Source organism: Rhipicephalus microplus, chromosome X, assembly GCF_043290135.1.
Source record: "Rhipicephalus microplus isolate Deutch F79 chromosome X, USDA_Rmic, whole genome shotgun sequence".
NCBI lineage: Eukaryota > Metazoa > Arthropoda > Arachnida > Ixodida > Ixodidae > Rhipicephalus > Rhipicephalus microplus.
The window spans coordinates 380,213,852-380,237,643 of NC_134710.1; the positions used below are offsets into that span (position 1 = coordinate 380,213,852).

Below are 23,792 nucleotides of genomic sequence, written 5' to 3' on the forward strand. Positions count from 1 at the left end.
TACGCCGCACAATGTTTTATTGGTGTTGACATTTGAAACATATACAGCTGAAATTTGTCATTCTCGGTCATAAAAAATACAAGTTCTTTGTGAAATTTGATGTGCTGCTGAAGAGGCCAGAGCGATATAAACACAATACTCAAGGAGCTTGTCAGAGGGTTTCTCCAATGTGGAGAAAGCACCAGGCACAGTTTGGCTTGTTAGGTTCATTACATGAGTGCACTTGTGTAAGGCCTAAGAAGCGATTCGCAGTTTTATGCCTTTGAGCATGCAAACATGATGTGCCAGCACGCTTGGAGTCTCCAAGTCAGAGCGCAAAGCCATTCTGATATAGCTGAATCAACAAAAATGTACAATAGAAATCAAACGACAACATACAAACAAGTACATCGATTACCGTTAGCAACGCAGCAAAGATTTTATGATCATTAGGTGGTGACTAACACTTAAGGTTCAGCTGCTATCGTAGCTATGAGTGACACTGTATGGAAAGTTTGGGACAGCTTTCAAGACGTTAAAGTACGTTACTTTACCTCAATGTTAAAGTATACGAATCCTGCATTTCACTTATACTGGGGCTGCTGCTAAACAGGAAGTACGTTCACCATTATAGTACCTTTATACGGCACTGCGCATGACGTAAAAGGACAAAAATATTTCAGTAAAATTCTTGAAATTTATCTTCATAATTTAGGCGCATCGCTGGTTCACAGATGTTTTCTTTGTTCTTTTATGGTACAAAACAAACATGAGCAGTTTATGTGCTCGAATACAAACAATTGAAAATTGTAAACTCACTTCAATGACCAACTAACAAGTGTCGCAAAACTGCATGTTGGTCGAGCATCTGAAAACCAGCTGCATAGAGTGCTGTTTTTTACAAAATTTTCTTGTGCGTATTTCTCCCCGAACAGCAGAGGTTACAAAGCCGTCCGAAGGTGCTGAAGTGCGTGCCTTATGAGAGGACCATGGAAACTAGGAGATTGTGGTGCCCGACAACGGCACTGCGACAACAAATCGAATCCCAGAGGAGACATCCTTGCCAAGCACAGACACATCAGGGGACACTAGAAAACATAGCGCTGCTCGTGATGGAAGTGGTGGCACAAGAAGAGCACGCAAGCAGCCACTCACGACAGCCCTACTGCTCCTTGAAAGCCACAAAGACAGGTAGCTCACAATAAAAATAAGAAAAAAAACGAAGCGTAAGCTGATGAAGAAGCTTGTGAAGCTGCAAGGAGAAGCAAATGATGTATGTCCAAGCATGTGCCGCGTGATGGAAAGGTACTTTCAGTCAAAGTACACTAAAAGATAAATTTTGTTTTATATTAGGGTTTGCAGTGAAACTTCTAAAGATTTCTCGCAGTGCCAACACACGGGTTCGATTTCAGGGAGAACCAAGAAACGTACAGCTTCAATCACCAAATTGCAAGACGACAGGCTGTATTACTAAACAAAATAGTGAAACACATATCACGAGGTACACGTTGCTGGGCTAGTCAATTATTGTTCAAGTGAAAGCTACAGTTGGAGCTTTTTGGAGCAAATAAAGAATGAAGGAAAGGGTCAAGGGGAGCACAATACTTTTGACAGTTTATCCAACACTTAGTACAGCGTATTATGCTGGCATATATAGGTGTACAGGCTTCTGCTCATGTCTATGCCTATATATGTTGGCATAGATAGGCATATAGGCTTCTGTGCATGTCTATGCCTACATGTCTCGCCGCACCAAGTGCTGGATAGACAGTCGGAACTGTGCACTCTGCCAGATACCTTACCTTGCTTTTTTTATTGTGTGCAAAAAAGCCACAACTGGCTTTCAGTTGAATGAAATGCATGTAAAGTGACATTTACGCCTCGTAATTTTCTGGCATGTCTGTGTCTGCATGTCTTATATTTTTGCATATGCTACAATCACATCCAATGGATTTAGGTCCAATCTTTCAAACTATAGGCTCATCTCCCTTACATGTACCGTATGCAAGCTTCTAGAGTATAAGTATTAAATCACAAACTCGCATACGTTGAACACCGCTACATTTCATCGCCATGTCCGCATTCTTTTTGTAGAGGGCGCTCAAAAGTAACACAACTGGTTGAATTAATGCATGACATGTTGCTGACCATTGACAACCAGAAAGAAATAGGCCTAGGAGTGCTAGATTTTACCAAGGCATTCGACTGCGTGTCCCTTAGAAAGCTAGTCTTGAAGCGTTTTTTTTTTTCGTTTTGGGGGAGAGTTCTATTGTTCATTGGATCCAGGACTACTTAATAGATCGGAAAGTTCGTGCAAATTCATGATGCAGTATCTTCATCACAACCTGTCACCTCATGAGTACTGCAGGGCAGTGTTCTCGCGCGTTGAGACTTGTGTGTTTAGACTTAGATGTACGTTAAAGAAGCAGATATAAAAATTATGGCATTGTCAACTAGAGCATCCTTCATAATCGTAGCGGTTTAAAACATTAAACTCCAAAAAATATTATTGCATGCAAGGCTAAAAAGTACGTCATATCCATGACAATGTGATGTACTCGCACGGCATTGGGGTCAAATCACGACCCAGGCAATGCATAGGAACTTTCTAAGTCGCTACACAGCAAAATTATGATAGGAGCACACGCAAAGAGCACATCATTCCTTCTTTCCGCAGCATTTTCTCATTTAGTAGTGTGCGAGTGCTCAGCAAGGGCATTCCTTACAGCCACACCAATGGTTCCACCGGTATCGTCGTACAAACTGGCTGACGCAGTCTTCGATCTACCTTTGTGGCGGCATCCACCCACAATACATCGCAGCAATCATTGAGCTGTTCACAAATGTTGTGCAGAACACAACATGAAGAAATGATCCTTTTGACACTGTCAATGTAACACTCTGGCATGTGCAAGATCCGGAAGCGTGCCTTCAGCCGGCCAAAAACATTGTCAACCACACACTTGGCACTCGAGATACGGTAATTAAAGTAATGCATGGAGGAACCTTCAAGGACAGGGTGAGCGTAAGGCTTCATTATTGTTTGCTGTAACGGCAAAGACTGTTCGGCAAGCAGCACAAGACCAATTTCCACATTCTTATTGAGCCTTTGTTTTTCGTGAATGGGCTGCTAGCCAATATTTTATGAAGCCATGATCAATGAAAGACATTGGAATCGTGGTTTTGTCCAGGCGTTTCTAAACTAGTGCATTGAAACTTGTAGGTATAGTCCACAACAGCTAATATGACGCTGTACCACCCCTTACAATAATTGTAATCTGTGGCATTCTGTTTCGGTAACAGACATCAACATGGCACCCGTCCAGGGTGACTATGCCTTGAGGAAACCCTGTCACTGCGGCAAACCAGCGTACGCGCTAGGCAACTTTGCGTTCCCTGAGAAATTTTATCTATCAGGTACAGTCGGCGAACACAGTGGCGCAAATCTTGCAGAAAACAAAATTCACAGAGGAGCGCCCAGCACCAAAGATATTGTCCACATTTCTGTTCTCAGAAGAGGTAGCGAGGTGCTAGAAAGCTATTGCACACGCTTTTTGAGTGGAATCGCCTTCCACATATTCGTGTCCCAACCAATCCCTTCTTTTGGGCTGAACACGTGCCCAGAAGAACGAACGGGATGCGCCTCCACCCAGCGGTGTCCTTCGGCGGCTGGCAATGAAAACGCCACAGCATGTCATTACTGCGTGTCCCATAGAAAGCTAGTCGTGAAACGTTTTTTTCTGTTTTGCGTGCCATATTGTAAGCATGCGAGAGGGACCGAAGAGCAGCTGAGTGATGCCGGCGAGGCATGGCCTGCGCGTCCCCTTGCACAGCTGCTCTTGGTTGTTCTCGTGAAGTTGGCTGAAATAGACGACCAAGTCGAACTTCATAGAACTCCGATCAGTCAACGCTGCTCAGTAACATGAATAACGGTATAAAACTCACTTGAAAATTAGCCATTAGCCAGAAATGCAACATATTCTTGAGGATAAAAGCGTGCTATCCGAGTACCTCCTACATATGAACTGAACTATTCTGCTCAACTAATGATGCTGGGTTTATCAAAATTGATGCTTCATTCACCGGGTCATTTCAACGAAGTGATCAGGGCGTTAGCAACGCATCAGACAGTTGTGTTTCTTCAATTTTGTGGTGTTTTTTCCTGGAGTGTCATCATAATGGCTAAAGTATGAAATGAATAAAGTATCTGCTGGGTTTTAACGTCCTGTTACGACGATTTCATTACGAGAGACTCCGTAGGGCAGGCTTCCGGAAAATTTGACGATCTGGGGTTTTTTCAAAGTGCATTCAATTGGAAGCTGACGAGCCTCAGTCATTTTGCCTGTGTCGAAATAAGTATTATATAAATAAATAAGTAAATTAGTATGTAGATCAATAAACAAGCAATATATGTGTAAATAACAACACAAGCTAAAAGACAGTTAGCCATCAGCAAACAAAAGTTAACGCGCTGCGAGTTATCACGCACTCGTACTGCAATCAAAAATAAATCCACACGCACCTTCTTGCATCAAAACCATTCGAGCGTCTTGCTTAGAAAAAAACTTCGAAAAGTTTTTCTGTCTTACTTTTTTCTTTTTTTCTAACATTTTGTGCAAAACTATTTATACTGAGCAACAATTCTACTCTTGAGGTACATGGTTTCAATAATCAACAAACCAAACGACGGTTTTTCACCGACAGCTTAAAACAGTGCATTGTTAAGCACGCACGTTCGCAGTCGGTAAAGGCGGTTCACGTGGCGGCATCTTAGCGCAACGCGTAGCACGTCCGGATGCTCCTGGCGTCCGGCTCCTTGGTCTGGGGCTCTTCCCAGCGCCTTTTTTGGGAGCACCTCGGCTTTACGTTCGAGGTGGAGAACCATGTGCTCGACAACAAACGCCTCGGCTGACGGCAGTGCCAGCCCTGCGTCCGTCCAGGAGGACAGTCGGCCACCACTAGTGGAGACCTTTGCGGCTTGCTTCGTCCTGGGCAGCTTGTTGGTCAACTTCTGCAGCAGGTAGGAGAGCCACAGCGCATTGGTGCGCGGGTGATATGCGTCCCAGTCATCGCTGAAAGATAAAAATAAAGTGGGAGGTTATATCACAGCACGTGAGATGCCGGTTATCTGAAATTGAGCTTTGAAAATTGTATATCACCAAATATTTTTGGGGGAACAAAAAGATCAGGCCCCGCAGCGGTGGTCTATTGGCTAAGGTACTCGGCTGCTGACCCGCAGGTCGCAGGATAGAGTCTCGGCTGCAGCTGCTGCATTTCCGATGGAGGCGGAAATGTTGTAGGCCCGTGTGTTCAGATTAGAGTGCACGTCAAAGAACCCTAGGTGGTCGAAATTTCCGGAGCTCTCCACTACGGCGTCTCTCATAACCATATGGTAGTTTTGGGACGTTAAACCTCACATACCAATCAAACAAAAAGAGCAGAATTTACCTTCTGACATGAGTCTGGTCACTATTCTTGCTTTTATTATCTATATTATTTATGAATCTCTCATTGCGCGAATAATAATGCACGCGCAGCGGGATCCAATATCTACGCCTATTGCTATTCAGCCAGTCGCAGAAAAAAAAGGACTTTATTGATGGCGAAGTTGAACAAATTCGTGGTTTTAGGAGCTTTCTCCATTTGCGGGGCGGGGCGAAAGGGGGGGGGGGGGTTCTCGTCGTTGAGCCAGTGTGTACTCTAGTGCTCTTTGCCCCCGCTAGAGGCACAGCTGTGCTTTTTATTTCAAGAGCGCTCACTAGATGGTGTGCTTCCACTGAGGTTATGCTCGCTCACCTGAGCACAGTGGGTCAGGCTCTATACCGGTTATACGCGCAGCGGGCGACGACCACAATGACTGCGTCTCGCATAAACAGCAAGCAAGATAGAGACGCACGTCGCAAATACTGGTGGTGGAAGTGGTGTGAACGTCATTGTCGAAGCCACCCCAGGCGTCGTGCCTTGCAGCTTTTTGAGTTCCGGGAATGGCGCGTCTACCGACAGCCCAATGTCTGTGTTCTACACAGACGACGAGTCGCGAACTGTGCATATAACTGGTACAGCCCACAACCAAATGGCCACAAGACGACACATGCGTAGGTGTGTGACTGTCCATTACAGTGGATGGTATCATACTTGTTGGCTGCCATCAGTACGTGTGGCGGCTCTTCAGAAAACACTGTATATGACGTGTATGTACCATCACACCGCAACAACTCTCGTGTGAGATTTTTATATGATGCTGCTTTAGCGTATGTACAGAAGATTCACCATTTACCGGATTTAACCTCTGGAGGAAGCTCCTTCATCATCGACCTCATGGATATGTGGGAATTTTTATTCATATTAACATCTGTAGCCAAAATTTAGCAATGAATTTGAAACGCGCACCAAGAAAGTTGGCTTCTAATAAAAACTATGAACCATCTTTTTGAAGGAAACTGTGATGGGATGCGAAGAAGCACCGGTGCACTCAGCGTTGATTCGGTTGAAATGGTATTCGACGCTGATAGTGAAAAAACAATTTGAAGCGAAATTTGGTGTAGCAATTACTCGAATAAACGTGTGTGTGAAACGCAAAGACATGGGAGCCGGGACACGTTGAAGACGTTTGCGCTCCCCTTTCATGGCTCGCGTCACGTCGTTGTTACCCGCGCGCCATCTGTGTTCTCGAACGCTATCGGTGTTCTTAACTCACCCTTCATCGATTTCACTGGTCTTCCACTTCCGGCACCTGCGTTCCGGTTCCCCGACTCACAACTCGTTGGTGCTGACATCGCCATTCGTGAACGCGATCAGCTTTGCTAACCCTTGCAAGGCTGGCGACAGCCGGGAAAGGTTAGCGCACAGTAGCGGTAAGCATGCCACGACGGCTTAATTGATGATCGATTTGCCGGGTTGAACGTCCCAAAACCACCATATTGCTGCGACTGGTTCGCCACATTCAAGTAGCCCGCCACAATTATCGTCACCAGCACCAGCAAGACCCGGCTCGGCTGGCATGCGCCACGCGTTCGTACGTTCAACAACGAGGAAGAGGAAGATAGTCGGATCTGTGCCACTCGGCTACTCGAACTTGACGACCATAGTTTTTAGAATCGTGGGCACAAGTTCGCCCTAATAAAGACGCTTGTTTTTTTAACCTGTCGGCGTCAGCATCGCTACATTTCTGGTGGAAGTGCTGGGTTATGAATCGAAACCCCACGAGCTCAAGACAGCGTAGCCTCGACGACCAGCGTATCAACCCCGTGGAAGTGACTCCTGTACACCAGAGGGCATGTCGCCGTCTTCGAGGTGACTCACCTGAGTTCGGTCCTCTTCACTTCACACCAAGGGGAATTCAAACGATGGATGCCACCACTATGAGTAGCCAGGTAACACCGGCACAAGTGTTCATTAGCCAACCGCACCAGCCGCCAGTTTTCCACGGCGACTTGTACGAGGATGTTGAAGATTGGTTGGACCTGTTCGAGAGAGTAGCGAGCTTGAATGGATGGGACGAAAGAGAGAAGCTCCGTCGCGTATACTTCGCCCTGGAAGACTTCGCGAAGACATGGTTTGAGAACCATGAAACCTCGTTGTATACCTGGGAGGTATTTCGACGACAAGCGGTGGCTACGTTCGCGAACATAGACCGGAAAGAAAAGGCGGAGGCAGCTCTTCAATCGAGGAACCAGCTAACGAACGAGAGTGCTGCTATGTACATTGAGGACATGGTCCGCCTGTTCAAGCGTGCGGATTACAACATGGCTGAGGATAAGAAGGTGCGCCATATAATGCGCGGAGTGAAGCAAGAGCTGTTCGCCGTTCTCGTCCGCAACCCTCCGAGCACGGTTGCTGAGTTTTACTCGGAAGCGACGGCCATCGAAAAAACACTGGAACAGCGGGCTCGGCAGTACAACCGGAATCTTAACTGCGAATCTGCACAGGTATTTCCCGGAGGCGTGCGAAACGACGTTGAAGCCCTGCGAGAGCTAATTAGATCAGTTATCAGAGAAGAACTGAGCAGACTGCATATGCCCCAGACTTCAACTGCACTATCTGTTACGGACGTTGTTCGTGACGAACTGAGGCAGGTGATACGAGAGCCAGAGCGTGAGCTGCAGCCGGTTCGACCTATCCGAACATACTCTGAGGTTGTCAGACAACCCACGGTACACAGCAATGCAGCAGTTGCGATGGCAACGACTCCTCTCCCACCTGCGGCACGCAGCGCACCTCGTCCACGGGAACCGACAGCTACCTATCTGCCCCCAGGAGCACGTAGCACACATCACTATGTGGAGCGTAGGCCCAGGAAAAGTGACGTCTGGCGTGATCACGAGCGCCGGCCTCTGTGTTTTCATTGTGGGGAAGCGGGTCATCTGTACAGATTCTGTCCTTACCAACAGGCTGGATTAAGAGGCTTCCCGTCATATGCACCGTGCCCCCGAAACGGCGAACGACCAGCGGAGATTGAGGAGTACTTGTCGACGCGCCAGAACTCGCCAACTCTACGCCAACACCGGTCACGGTCACCATCGCCTATGCGCTACCGGTCATCCAGCCCACGTGCACCTTCAAGGCAGCCTGGTCATCGCTCTCCAAGTCCACACCCGGAAAACTGAAGCAAGCGAGCTGTGGAGGTGAGGCCGCTGATAACGTCAGTTACGAAGATCCTCCAATTTGGTTTGAGGGTGATGACGGTGTATTTCCGGTAGATGGGTGCAGCAACGAAAACGTTACTTCAGATTTGCGGTTGCGAATGGAAGGATGGGAGCTGAATGCCTTAGTCGACACCGGTGCTGATTATTCAGTGATAAGTCACAAGATGGTGAAAAGCTAAACAAAGTTGTGACACAGTGGAGTGGATCGCAGATACGCACGGCAGGCGGTCACATTATTACGCCCCTGGCAGATGCACTGCAAGACTTGAAATACGGGGCTTTATTTACGTGGCCGATTTCATTGTGCTGCCAGAATGTTCAAGAGAACTCATTATAGGAATGGATTTTTTGCGAGCTAATGGCGCCGTAATTAACCTGCGTAAGTCCAGCGTCTTGTTTTCGACTGAACGAGCTATACCTGTGGAGGAATCTGAGGAACGACACCTAACTGCTCTACGCGTTGTTCATGATGACGTAACTGTGCCGCCACGCTGCAGTATAATGGTGCTCGTAGAAAATGATGCATTGTACAACCGCGAAGGCATAGCGGATACAAATGTAGGACTGTTTTTGAACAAAGGTGTCTGCATAGCTAGGGGTCTTGTTCACTTGACGAATGGCCGTGCAGAAGTCCTACTCACAAATTTCTCCAATGAGCTTCAACACATTGCTCAAGGCACGGCTATCGCCTATTTACACGACTTCTGTATGGCGACTGAACTATGCAGCTTAACGACATCAACCACTCGACCAGTAGCCTGCAACATCGACACATCCGTGACCGTCAATCAGAGCCTTCCGGACAGTCAGAAGAAACAGATTTACGCCTTGGTAAAAGAATTCGCTGAATGCTTTTCAAGTACCTCGAAGGTCCAGCGCACGTCAATCACGAAACACAGAATTATAACGCAAGACGACACGAGGCCTATATGCCAGCATCCATATCGGGTGTCACAGAAAGAACGGGAAATTATCAAGAAGCAAGTGGAGGAGATGCTTTCTGATGATGTCATCCAGCCTTCGAATAGTCCATGGGCGTCTCCCGTAGTGCTCGTTAAGAAGAAAGACAACACACTTAGATTCTGCGTCGACTACAGAAAACTGAACAGTGTAACTAAACGAGATGTCTACCCCTTGCCACGTATCGACGATACACTAGATCGGTTGCGATCCGCAAAGTTTTTCTCCTCCTTAGATCTGAAAAGCGGATATTGGCAAATAGAGGTCGACGAGCGGGACCGTGAAAAAACGGCATTCGTAACACCAGATGGCCTCTACGAATTCAAAGCGCTTCCATTCGGCCTCTGTTCCGCACCAGCGACGTTCCAGCGAATGATGGACACTGTCCTCACCGGATTGAAATGGCAGTCATGCCTAGTGTATTTGGATGACGTGGTGGTATTCTCTGCAACGTTTGACAAACATCTAGAGCGACTACGCACAGTATTGGAAGCCATCCGGTCAGCGAAATTGACAATCAAACCCGAAAAATGCCACTTCGGCTTCGAAGAGCTGCGATTCCTTGGACATGTCATTAGTTCCGAGGGTGTTCGTCCCGATCCCGAAAAAACAGCCGCTGTTCAGAGGTTCCCTACACCCAGAGACAAAAAGTCAGTGCGTCGATTTTTGGGTTTATGTGCCTATTATAGACGATTTGTGGAAAACTTCTCAAAGATTGCGGAACCTCTTACAAAACTGACAAAAGACGACGTGCCCTTCACGTGGGAAAGCGAACAACAGAAAGCTTTTGACGAATTAAGGAAACGACTACAGCGTTCACCAATACTTGCCCATTTTGATGAGACAGCCGACACTGAAGTCCATACCGATGCCAGCAATGTCGGCCTCGGCGCCATCCTTGTCCAGTGGCAAAATGGTGAAGAGAAAGTGTTAGCCTATGCCAGCCGCAAACTATCAAAAGCCGAGGCAAACTACTCTGCAACTGAAAAAGAGTGCCTCGCAGTCATCTGGGCCATAAACAAGTTTCGACCCTACCTTTATGGTAGACCGTTCAGAGCTGTCAGTGACCACCATGCTCTATGCTGGCTGGCAAATTTCAAGGACCCGTCAGGTCGACTAGCAAGATGGAGCCTTAGGCTGCAGGAGTATGATATTACGGTCGTGTACAAATCGGGAAGGAAACACAGCGATGCCGACTGCCTGTCACGCTCTCCCATCGATCCAAGTGTACCTGAAGAGGAAGACTTCCCGTTTCTAGGCGTTGTCGACACATCCAAAATCGCTCAACTACAACGAGATGACCCGGATTTGCTGGCACTTATACAACCCCTGCAGGGTCTCGACGTTCAAGTCCCTCGCATATTCTCCAGAGGGCTCTCCGCGTTCTGCCTTTGAGGAAGTGTCCTTTACAGGAGGAACTTCGAACCTAATGGTGAAACGTTTTTACTAGTCGTGCCCACAGCCATGCGAGAGGAAATTCTGCACGCATGCCACGACGAGCCAACATCTGGACACATGGGTGTGAGCCGAACATTCGCCAGGATTCACCTGAAATACTATTGGCCTAAGTTGCTCGCATCAGTGCAGCGCTACGTGAAAACTTGTCGTCAATGTCAACGGCACAAAACTCCACCCGTAAAACCAGCCGGCCTTCTCCAGCCAATAGACCCTCCAGATCACCATTCCAACAAGTCGGCATGGACTTCCTAGGACCTTTGCCGACATCGCGTGCAGGCAAGAAATGGATAGTCGTAGCCACAGACTATCTTACCCGTTATGCTGAAACTGACTCTCTATACAGTGCGACAGCTGCGGAAGTCGCCAAGTTCTTTGTGAACAACATAGTGCTCAGACATGGTGCGCCCATCGTCGTTATTACGGATCGGGGCACCGCATTTACTGCAGACCTAATGCAATGCCTGATGCGCATGACAAATACCGATCACAGAAGAACAACGGCGTATCACCCTCAGTCAAATGGCTTAACCGAACGCCTCAACAGAACTCTGACCGACATGCCATCAATGTATGTTGATGTTGAACATAAACAGTGGGACGAAATATTACCCTACGTAACATTCGCATATAATACAGCCGTTCAAGAAACAACCCACGTTGCCCCTTTCGAACTAGTATTCGGCCGAAGAGTGACCACCCCACTGGATGCCATGTTACCACTACAGGACGAAAGCAGCTATCCACCTGACTTAGATGACTTCTTGCAAAGAGCCGAAGAAGCACGGCAAATGGCAAGATACCGAATACGCCACCAACAGCACGTCGATTCTAGTCGCTACAACAAGCGACGCAGTGACACACTTTATCATCCCGGTGACAAAGTGTGGATATGGATACCAGTGCGCCGCCGCGGACTCTCTGAAAAGCTTCTTTGCCGATACTTCGGCCCTTATGAAGTACTCAACCGTATCAGCAACGTCACTTATGAAGTTAGATCCGCTGGACACGTGAGTTCAAGACGCCGCAATCCCACGGAAGTGGTCCACGTAGTCCGCATGAAGCCCTATCATGACAGATCGTCTAAAAACGAGTGAGAGTGCGCGTGTATCTTTTCACTGTCTTAAGCATCGGGACGATGCGTCTGAGGAGGGGGGCAATGCTGCGACAGGTTCGCCACATTCAAGTAGCCCGCCACAATCATCGTCACCAGCACCAGCAAGACCCGGCTCAGCTGGCATGCGCCACGCGTTCGTACGTTCAACAACAAGGAAGAGGAAGATAGTCGGATCTGTGCCACTCGGCTACTCGAACTTGACGACCATAGTTTTTAGAATCGTGGGCACAAGTTCGCCCTAATAAAGACGCTTGTTTTTTTAACCTGTCGGCGTCAGCATCGCTACAATATGATTATGAGAGACGCAGTTATAGAGGGCTCCGGAAATTTCGACCACCTAGGGTTCTTAAACGTGCACTCAAGCCTGAGCACGCGGGCCTGCAGCATCTTCACCTCAATCGACAATGCAGCCACCGCAGCCAGGATTCAATCCCGTGACCTGTGGGTCAGCATTCGAGTGCTTTTGTCACTAGACCACCGCTGTAGAGCCACGCCGCGACGGCATCTCGCCCTTCGGCACGATCCCGCGGCAAACAGTGGTGCGCAGCCCACAACATGGGCGACGCAAGCTTCTGGAGGCATACGCCCCGTGCGCACCAGCTGACTCGCGACTTCTTCTCGCCGAAAGATGGAGAGAGGTGGCGCGGGTGAGATGATGCCCATGTAAAGAGTGGGCTCGAGTGTTGTGGGTGGTAAAGAGGTTGAAGCGAGAGAGAGGTGCCACGCGGCGAGCGTGCGGAAGACGAGAGAGGGACATCGCCACGCACTGCTATGAGGGCGTGAGCTACTTGGCACCGCTCCAACACCTACGGCGAAGGGAGCGGTGTGGATGGAGGGACCAAGTTACACAGGCTAGTCAAAGAGCTGCTTCGTATCTAAAAAATAACACCATCTCCCGCTAATGGGAGCCATCTGTAGATGTGAAACAGCATGCGCTAACGCTTGCGCTGGCGCTGGCGTTGACACTTGCGTTCATCTCGCCGTTGCGCAGGAGAGTAGTAACCTGGAGAGGCAAAAAGCTCGCAGTGATGAAGTGGTGTTTTCTACTGGAATACGCCAATCGCTGATAATGGGCAATGAGAGACAGACGACTGCGATTGGACACAGAGACCAGAATTACATTTTTAGTTATCACCAACGCTGCGAATTTTTATTGCTTAAAAACGCTCGGGTGAAATCTCACACCGGCACTGTCTTGGAAGTCAAGGATGGGTGCCTATATATACGGGGTGGCCAGAGAACGGTTGTGCAGCGCGATCAGTCGGTTTTTTCAATGAAGAAACTCGCTAGAAAACTCTACCTACATCGGCGTTCCGAGGCGAGGATGGGGAGGGAGAGCGTAAGCGAAGAGCGAAGGCGGGAAGGGGGAACGAGTGGTGAAAGAGGTGGACCGAACGTAGGCTAGGCTGCTAGCGTTAGCGTCAAATACATGGGCAAGAAGGGGCCCAAGCTCCACCCCTCCTAAATCGCCCAGTCGGCCAATAACCCTAGAGTATAAAGGTAAAGGTGGCGGCGCGCGCATTTAAACAAACGACGAGCAAACGCTATTTAGGGAGCTAACCAAGAACATTCACCAAAAAGCCTTTATTCTGAAAGCACGGCAACGCTCACTGACATATTCAGCGTCCAGCCTGTGAATGAACACTATAACAGAAAAACAACTTGCTCATATGTCTGAGGCGTCAGCGAAACCAATGCGTGTACAGAAAACTTGTCATCCGAGGGACTCCAAAGCCCACAACCACATGTTCTCTACATATGGCCAGAGACAGTCCACCGAGAGAGACAGCCAATAGGTAATGTATACACGGAGGGCTTGGAAAAGAGAACTTCAGTATGGAATGGGACGGCTCTGACGACCCATGAACCCGTCTGACCCCACTCGAACCTACACTCTCAAAAAAGTAGTAGCACTTGCTAAGATTGGGGTAGCAATGGTTTTTCAAATATAATACAATCCTACTAGTAAGTGTAATTAGTAATGGCTAGGGTTGTAACAGTTGCTACTTTTCTGTTCCTAACAGCATTTACTAACTGTTACTACCTTGCCATCATAAACCGGTAGGTATTGATTTTACATGCTTTACGAACAACGTTGTAGCCGGTGCTAATGTGTTGAACTTGACGGATTATATCTCCATTGTTAAAACTGGTTAATGAATGTCTCATTACTACAAAACTTCGGATAATCATGCAGGACGTGTCCCGATTCATGAACACGAGGGGCCATCATCAGCCTGACTACGCCAATTGGAGGGCAGAGGCCTCTCCTGTGATACACCAATCAACCAGGTATTGTGCTTTCTGCGGTCACGTTATACCTGCGAACTTTTCAATGTTATCGGTCCACCTAAATTTTGGTCTCCTCCTTGTGTGTTTGCCTTCTCTGAGCATACAGTCCCAAACCCTTAGTGACCAGCGGCTATCCGGCCTACGTGCTACGTGCCCGGCCCATGTTCATTTCATCTTCTTGATTTCAAGTATGACATTCTTAACACTGATTTGTTCTCTGACCGACTCTGCTATCTCCTTGTCCCTTAAGGTTACATATGCCCTTTTTTACCATCGTTCGCTGCGCCGTCCTACATTGAAGGTGAACACTTTTTGTAAGCCTCAAGGTTTCGGCTCCGTAGGTAATTACCAGCTAGATGCATCTGTTATATACCTTCCTCTTTAGGGTTAGTGGTAGATTACAATTCATTTTTTGAGAAATTCTGCCGTATGTGATCAACCTCATTTTTGTTCTTCTAGGTGTTTCACTCGCGTGGATAAGTTCCGAGGTTGCTACCTGTCTCAAGTTGACATATTTCTTTACAAGTTCCAGCGTCTTTCCATCTATTCCAAAGCGTTGTTTTCTGCCAAGGCTGATGCTCATTACTTTAGTTTTGTGTATAATAACTTTCACACCTACTCTCCTGCTTTCATTGTCCAGTTGAGTAATTAGTTACCCGAGTTACCCATCAATGCAATGGTATGAGTGAACCGCAGATTACTAAGATACGCTCCCTTAGCCCTTATTCCTAACTCTCCCTATTCAAGGGCCCTGAAAAGCTCATGTAAATACGCGTTGAATATCATTGAAGAGATTTTATTTATTTGTTTTTGATTAGTTCAACCTACATCGCCCAAGTGGGCAATAGTGTAGGGGGGTGAGGGGAAAAAGCAGTAATATAGTCAAAAGAAAGCGCACATTGCTCCGCCGCGGTGGTCTAGTGGCTAAGGTACTCGCCTGCTGACCCGCAGGTCACGGGATCGAATCCCGGCTGCTGATTTCTGATGCAGACGGACTTGTTGTAGGCCCGTGTGCTCAGATTTGGGTGCACGTTAAAGAACCCCAGGTAGTCAAAATTTCCGGAGCCCTCACATTCGGTGTCTCTCATAATCGTATGGTGGTTTTGGGACATTTAATCCCAGATATAAATCAATCATTCAAAGCGCACATTGGCGCCGTGAAAATTGGCATACATTTGCGCAGCTGCTCCTGGGCATTCACAAAAAGTAGTGACGAACAAAAAGCATCGAATATAAGATCAACAACACACGCATCCCAATTATTTCATTCACGAATGGTCAAAAGAAAAAAAAAGAATTTGCAAAGGCACCAGCTTGACAGCTGACCTCGTGAATATTTTAGTGATCATTTCTATATGAAACGCAGTGTGGGCTCTTCATGCATAAACTCTTGTGAGTGTGGATTCCATCAAAGAATATAGAATGAAGAAATTTTAATCGCAATAATTTTCTGCGCTGCTGAAGAGGCTTCCATCCTAAGTTATTCCTAATGCATGTAACACTGGAGTTAGACTTCTGATTATTACTGACAAACTACGCTGCGTGGTTTTGTATGCGTTTAAGTTTATAGATTAGCGTTTTTTCATGAGGGTCCCACGCTGTATAGGCATATTAATGGATAGGTGAGAAATTTGCAACATACAAAGCCACTTTCAGACATTTTGGTGCAGATTTGAAATTTCGTTTAAGAAAGTTTAACGCACCGTAGACCTTTCCAGTTACGTAACCTATATACTTATTCCAAAATAAATCGGACGACAAGTATACACCAAGGTATTTAAATTGTTCAACATGGTTAAGTTGTTCTCCTGACAAGCTGTAGAACGAGTGATAAGGTTTCTGTTTTCTGGTAAAGATAAGGAAGCAACATTTCGTTTTTACATTCAAACACATCTTCCGATTCTCGCAACACGTTACCACACTGTCAAGATCACGTTGTAAAGCACAAATATTGTCCATACTGTTTGTTGATCTATAAATAACACAATCATCCACGTATCTATAGCTTTACGTTTGATGTTAGCGTCTGTGACAAGTCTTTATTATACACCAAAAAGAGTAAAGGACCCAATACAGAACCATGTGGCACCCCAAAAGTTACGCTGACGTGTGAAGAAGTACCATTTACTCGGACCCGCAGGTCGTGGGATCGAAGCCCGGCTTGCTTCGATCCGGCGACCTGCGCGGATCGAAATCACTACTTGCATTCAAATGCAAGTAGTGAATTCTAAACTTTGTGGCCTTTACTTCTGTATCGTCACTAGAATACATTTAAAGGCGAAGCCTAAACATATGCCCACTGTGAGCAAGCAAAGTGTAGTGCGGTAAACTGTGCGTGGCCTTTAACATTGTCTTTTACAGCTTCAGCTTATCAGGGTACAACAAGAGAAACATTAACTTTGTATAAGCACAAAACGCGTTTCATTTGGGTTTTACCATTTGCTGTCTAGGGGCGAAGCAAGGTCGGAAATAGTCTAAATATAGGCCCCATATTTACATGTTTGACTGCAAATATTCTCGAAAGACGATAATTTTTGTCTGGAGAGAGTGAACCAAACATTTGCTTTGTGCGCGAGAAAATTGCTGAGTGGGATTTTGGAGGCGCTGCGTGAGACATGAGCCTCATCTGGCAGTAATCTTGGAAAACGAAAGAATGGCCTCCGATATAGCGTGTGCCCAGCTTGCGTGCGCCATATCAAAGGCCCTAGTTTGTAGAATGGAAGGTCACAGGTAGATGGCAGCACCATATCGTCTTATCTAAGCGTAGAAATCATCCACCCTTTCGTGCGTAGCGTCGCATTCTCAGCGCAGCGTAATAAGCGCTATAGTCCTTAGAACTACTTATATAAGCATTTCCTAGTATATAGAAACAGGCCACAGAATACTGACGGATTGATATTGTGGCTCAGATATGGGCAACGTTATTTTTTTAATTCTACAGTGCGCACAAGTATGAGCGGAAAAACAAGATCAAGACTGGTGGGCGTTGAGGAAGTGGTTGAACTTTGCCTTAATAATGAATTCTTTCGGTTTACAGACAGATGATAGCAATGTTTGGGGTTTCACGTAAAATGTGTCTCAAATGTAAACCCAATAAAGTGATTCTGGTACTTCAGGAAGGATTCTAAGCTACATCGTGGTAAAAACCTGCGAGGCCAGCAAAGGAAGAAACCAAGGTGCATTCAGGGAACTCACCGGGTGCAGGGAAAGAAAAGTGTGCTTCCGTAGCAGTGATCCGACACGTGGCGGCCATTGACACAGATAGCGAGGCAGCTCTTGATGCTTGAGAACCACTTGAAGCCGTGGTGTCACACGTGCACTGGGTCTGTGGCCGCCAGTAAGCAGGCTTTCCTGTAGGCACTGCAGTAGAATTCGTGCTTTGGATGCCCCCAGTGAGTGTACACGTGTCCACTGTACGACTCGACGGTGACGGCCTGCGATGCGCAAGAATTGTGTACATCAATGCAACATATGAAAAAGGCGTCAATGTATAAAGGATTTAAAACACCAATAGGAGTTCTGGCTCTCGTAACCTTTTACAATATTGATTATATTAAAGAAAAGTGCTTCTTCAGCCACTGAAACTTGATCTCTTCCGATCACCTTTTTTACACACCCTGGAGTAACCTCATTGCGTGGTGGCTACAGGAAGATTCCGCAATTGGTATGCCAGTTGTTGTCGCGCAAAAACTGTTGGCAGTGGTCGGTGCTTGGCAGGGCCTATGTTTAGAGATGTCGCATTACAAGTGACTAAATATTACGGTACCTAAACCATTGTTTCCTAACATGGAGTAGATGTACAAAATAAAATGTTACCAGCCATCGTTAGGTTTTAGGTTCGTATTAATGAAATGTGTTTACTCATCTATTTTGTAGTGTGTTTAGCTTAGGCCAACAACACGAAGCACAAAGCGAAAACCACTTGGAACAAATCTTTGGTTTTGCACGCTGTCATAGTATTCTACCAAAAGATACCACCTGGATGGTCAGTCATGTCTTGTTCTGTGTGACCATATATAGATATATTGGTACGGTATGAGCCGGGCCATGTTTTGGAAACAAAGGTAGAAGGAGAGAAAGTTACTTGGTTCGGCCTATGTTCGCCATCATCACCAATCGTCGCCGGCGATAAAAAGATTTAAAACAAAATACGGCTGCACTGTCACTCTTTCATTGAGATGCGAATGTAAAAAAGATAGTTGATTTCTTGCATCACTTGAAGTACGGGCAGATAACAACCATCGAGAGCGAATTGCAACCGAAGCGAGGTCTAAAGGCGCAGCCATGTTGTCGAAAATCGCCACGCTGGTGTTCAGCCGACAGACGATCTTTTCTAGTTTTATAGAAATAGGTGACGCGAGAAGTGGCGACGACGCATGGGCCTCCACGACAACAAATCTTGTCGCTCTTCGCATGCATGCGGATGCATGCATGCGATTTCCTGGACCCCCTGATGAGCATTGAAGAAGAATGGCAATTTGGGCTAGTTGGTTTGAATTCATGGTAATAAGGGCTGCAGCGCGAGCACGAATGTGCTAGAAGAAACAGACGAAAGTCGAAGCACGGAAAGCTTCGACTTTCGTCTGTTTGTCTCCGCTTTCGTCTCATGTTGTCCTCTTTTGCTTTCCGTGCCTCGACTTTCGTCTGTTTCTTCTAGCACATTCGTGCTCGCGCTGCAGCCCTTATTACCTGATGGGCATCTCGCGCTACAAACGATAGCCGGTGCGTAGTCTCTGCGCTTCAGCCTCGGTCATCACCTGCAATTGTACGCTTTCCCTAGCACCTAGAGCATATGACACAAGGGACGATGTTTTCGTTCTTCGATGCTTTATAAAGAGCCTCCGAGTGATGATAAAAAAGCTGTAATAATTGTTATCGCAATAAAACAGAGGACTGAACGCCACAGTGACTGCAAAAACTGCACCACATCTTAAGTGTTGGAGAAGCCTTGGCCCTACGGAGAGCCTTAAAAGCCTCGTTACTTAATGTACAATTGGTTCGATTCAGAATTTTGCGTCTGTCAATCTGTTCCTCCATTTTGAGCTCGTACGGTGAATCAGTAGTTTTATATGGACCAAATCATTTACACCAACAATTTCAACTTTCTTCATTTGGCCCTTTCTATTATCCTACTATTATATAGCTTCTTACGAAAAAAAACGTGTTATTTTGCAGCAATGAAAGAAAATACTAACAAATCAAAGTTATTCGATTGCTGACTGCTCTGGCATTCGTGAAGCGTAGCAAGTTTGTCTGGTTATATAATCATTTTCGGACAGTGCACACGCCGCGCTCGTGCCTCAAGTTGTTCTTCATTTCGACCTTGTGCGCCGTTTTATATTGATGTCGACGTTCGCGTTACTTCAGTTATACTTTTGTGCCCAACCCTAGATACTTTTTTGCTTCAGGTCACCCTAGTTTTAGTATTGCATATTGTTGAAAAGACTCAAAACAGAAATGAAGGTATTGAACGATACAAGCCATATTTGATGCAATTAGCTCGATGCAGATGTAAAAGGAGATAATCCATGCATATCTATACTTCATAGTACAGCTACGAAGTTACAGAATTGTCACGAAATATTTCTATTAGAAAGCCACTTTGTCTCTAGTTTACGAGAGAAGACGTTTTTCCCGGTGTGAGAGGTCTGACTTGAGACCGTTCGAGACAGGATACGACGTTTTTTTTTCTTTCTTTTCGTATATAATATTTTGCAGTCTGACAATTCTTTATTCTAACTACAGCCCAACTAAGCAAATTCTGCTTGACTGACTGACTGGCTTACTGACAAAACGAATGAGAATCGCACAAACTGTTACAATGCTACCTTGAATAATTACAGACGCTCACTAATCACTTGAAAATTCATGCTGGGTCATATGTTGAAGTTCGAAGCCAAGAATGAGTAGTAACAAAGTAAATTATGCAAATTGCAAATATGTAGACCATATAAACTTGTGCGTGCGATATTACATTTCCCGTGTTAAGGTGCACTACGCAATATGTCGGTGTTTACTTCACATGAGGACGACACCCGCATTCATGTGACGTTATTTCATCCATGTTTGAATTATCGCTGGATTTTTCAGATGGATCCGGACCAACGAAACGCATTCATTCCCATTGACATCACATATAAGTTTATAAAAGGCTAGAATGCCTGCTCGCGTCCGCATGATTAGTTTCATAAGTTTCTTTTTAAATAGCAGTTAGCAAAAACCATTAATGCAGCTTCCCTGCAGTCATTTTGAACATGCTGCTATTTAGTATCCATTCGATGCATGGGCAACTTCGCGACGTTACTACTCTACTCCGATATCGCATGTGTAGCAATGGTCCTAAAAGGCCTTAAAAGTAAAGGAAAAAAAACTATTTCGTAAACAAAATAATAAGCTGCCACAGCCCTAATTTCATCAACGGAAGACTTCAAGGCATACATGAATTACATCACAGATAATGAGCCAACTTAGACGTCTCGGTTGCAAGTAGTCTTCTTCCTGAGACCCAGTTGTGGCTGCGGTAACTGGGGAAGTCGTCACTGGGCTAGTCATCGCCCTCATCAGGAGTAGTCGAGCAGTCTTTTCTTTCGTGCCAGCGCCTGTCGTCGTTCTCCTGTTCCCTTTTTCATCGACGTCCGGATGTACCACCCTCCTCGGAATCAATCGCTGGCCAACGGTGCTGGGCGCTATCTCCAGCCGCCGCTCGAAGGCATCATCCGTGACGTCTGGTGTGACATCGTAAGGCGACAGCGAGTTGTGGACAATGGGCAGCCTGATGCCTAGGAGCAGCTTTGCAAAAGCGATGCCAAGGACGACACTAAGGAACTCGACACCGCTGGGTTTCGAGGGCTCGCTCACGGATTCAGGATTCAGCGTCTGTTCAGAAATGGGCCCTGAGCAATCTTCGTAGTAGTGTCTCGGAAAGCTACGATCCGATGGCAAAGCATCTGCTTGCCACGGACCTTTTGCCAGGAAACATAAATCAGCTGGTGATGATGCAGACCACGTTGGCAAAGGCGTCCATTCGCTGTGGAAAGTCCGGACGGGTGGTGAGACGATGCTGGATCGCTCGCCGTCCCCGTAACACTTAGGCTCCCTTTGAACGGGCTGCATTCTCGCCAAATGCAAACGTGGACAATCGAAGGACAGTTACAAGCAGAACGAGGCAACGGTGCGTGTTTTGCTTTTGTTTTGTTTCCCTAGGATGCTGGCTGATACCCACTCAGGGGGATTGGCCAAGAAAGTGTAGTGCAGTTTTTCTGTGATCATTTTAACTCTGTGTAATAAATTAATATTATAATAGGACTAATGTAAAAAAACAACAACATAAAAAAACAAACGAAAAAAAATCAAGTTGAGCAATTTTGAGATTTGAGGTGTTATGATTACCACTCAGCTGCGTTTACTTCACTCTGCCCTGGGGAGTAATAAATAATTTTTTTGATTGAAGATCACAAAGGTATACGCTTGGTTGCCTGAATATAATCACAAACGGCATTGAAAGCATCCCTGTGGCAATGTCCCAAAACTGAGGCACCAAAGCTTAGCGCCGTTTCCGCCGTCAATCTAACGCCTATTTTCAGAAATGGCATAACTAGTAACCTTTTTCTAAGTATATCGTAGCGGCGACAATACAAAAAATAATGATCTAGTGATTCCAGTTCTCCGCAGATAGTGCAGAGGGGTGATGATGTCTGACCAGCTCTGTGTAAATACAGGTTTAGGGGGGGGGGGGGGGACACGACATCGAAATTTAGTAATTAAGACTTCGAGCTTTCTGGACTGACTCAAGTGGGGTTGTCATGGAAACACGAGGTGGTTATAGTCTGTCCATGTAGTTACTTTTTCTATCGTATCGTGCGACGCTGGTACTTCTTTGTCTTCGCTGCCTCACGGCACGCGCTCCGAATTCAAGAGTTCTTGTTGTTGTCCACCTATTGATCGTGGCGCATACCCAGTATGGGGGATTGGCCAAGAATCGAGTGGTTTAAAAATTAATGTTCAGATTTAAAATAAATGATATATATTGGAAAGATTACTCACATCTAGAAGAATATGGTACTTGATCTAATGCACACAATTCTTTAAATAAAAAAACGAATTTATTCTTAGAAGATAGAAATATTCCGATATAATTTTGTAGACACGTTGAATGAATGAAACATATTGAATAGTCAGTCCATTAGTTTCATCAGGATAGCTCCGGACGGCCGCGCATACTGTTGCAGTAGAGAACCCAGAAATGGAAGCTTTTAAAGGCAAAATGGCTGTGTATCTTCGCGTTTCGTTGAAGCGAAGAACGGATAACCTGTGAAAGCCGCGCTAGCCTACAACGATCACGTTCGTCGGCTCGTCTGTGTATGTCACAAACCAGCGCCTCGATAAAGCGCGCACGAAGCTGCTTTCAATGCCCGCGGTCGACAATCTAGATGAATCGGATGACGGCGCCGCGTGAGCCATGACAAGTTACGTCGACGGAAGGAACTACGACGATCTGCGCTGGAGTCTGCGCGATTGTTTTTTGGAAGACAAACATTTTAATACCGTCCAAGAATTGTGGACTGGATACGCAGTTGAATTTAAGAACTTAATGTTCGAGAATATTTGTAATGCATGAGATTGCATTTGTAGCACGTGATCTGTTCGTTTAGTTCCCATTGTGCGCACTGCTATTGCGCGTGCCGGGCAAGTTTCCGGGCTCGCGCCTCAGCTGCCGCTCTGCTGTTAGATCGAAAACACAGGAGTACATGAGGATGTCTACGTATTCGCATCTCACGTTATTTATGTATCGCATATATTCAAATTATTCTGATCCACTTCTCGGTGTTGCCATGGTCTTGTGATATTTTAACCGCTGACTATGTTACTTCCAGGTCGGGTACCGAAGAGGAGTACGAGGAAAAAGTGAAAGGCTGCTCCAAGAGATATGCAGCCTCGCAAGAGACTTCGGCTACAAGATCAAAAGCCGTAGAGCGCATCCCTCTGCGGGTCAAAGGGTCAGTGGGGTTGTGACCCACGACACTGCTGCTGCTACGTTGGTTCCAGCGTCCTAAGTCGCCTTCGATATGTAATGACATAGACAACTGGTAGCTCTTTTGAGCAACGACATGAATACCAAAGGACATAGGCAAAGGAATACCTGATCAGGGTGAACTGGAGATCAATGGAAGGGGCCTTTCGTCCTGAAATGGACATATAATGAGCTGACGATGGTGATGCAAATGTCATATGTTCTGGGAAAGGTTATGTTGCCACTTATCTATAACGTCAGTCATTACAGATAACGCTGTATGAGTGAGGGAAAATGTACGTATGCGAAAGGTAACTACGCACAGGACTAGCTC

General features: G+C 46.3%; 1 protein-coding gene across 1 annotated transcript; it reads right to left on the minus strand.

Annotated features, from left to right (window-relative positions):
- LOC142775388 (uncharacterized) lies at positions 1-23,676 on the minus strand. Its single transcript, XM_075876753.1, has 3 exons — positions 23,588-23,676; positions 17,644-17,882; positions 1-5,051 (listed from the first exon to the last, which is right to left on the minus strand). Exons 1-3 carry the CDS (start codon positions 23,674-23,676, stop codon positions 4,984-4,986), a joined length of 396 nt encoding a protein of 131 aa, XP_075732868.1. The 3' UTR covers positions 1-4,983.
- Positions 23,677-23,792: the final 116 nt, after the last annotated feature.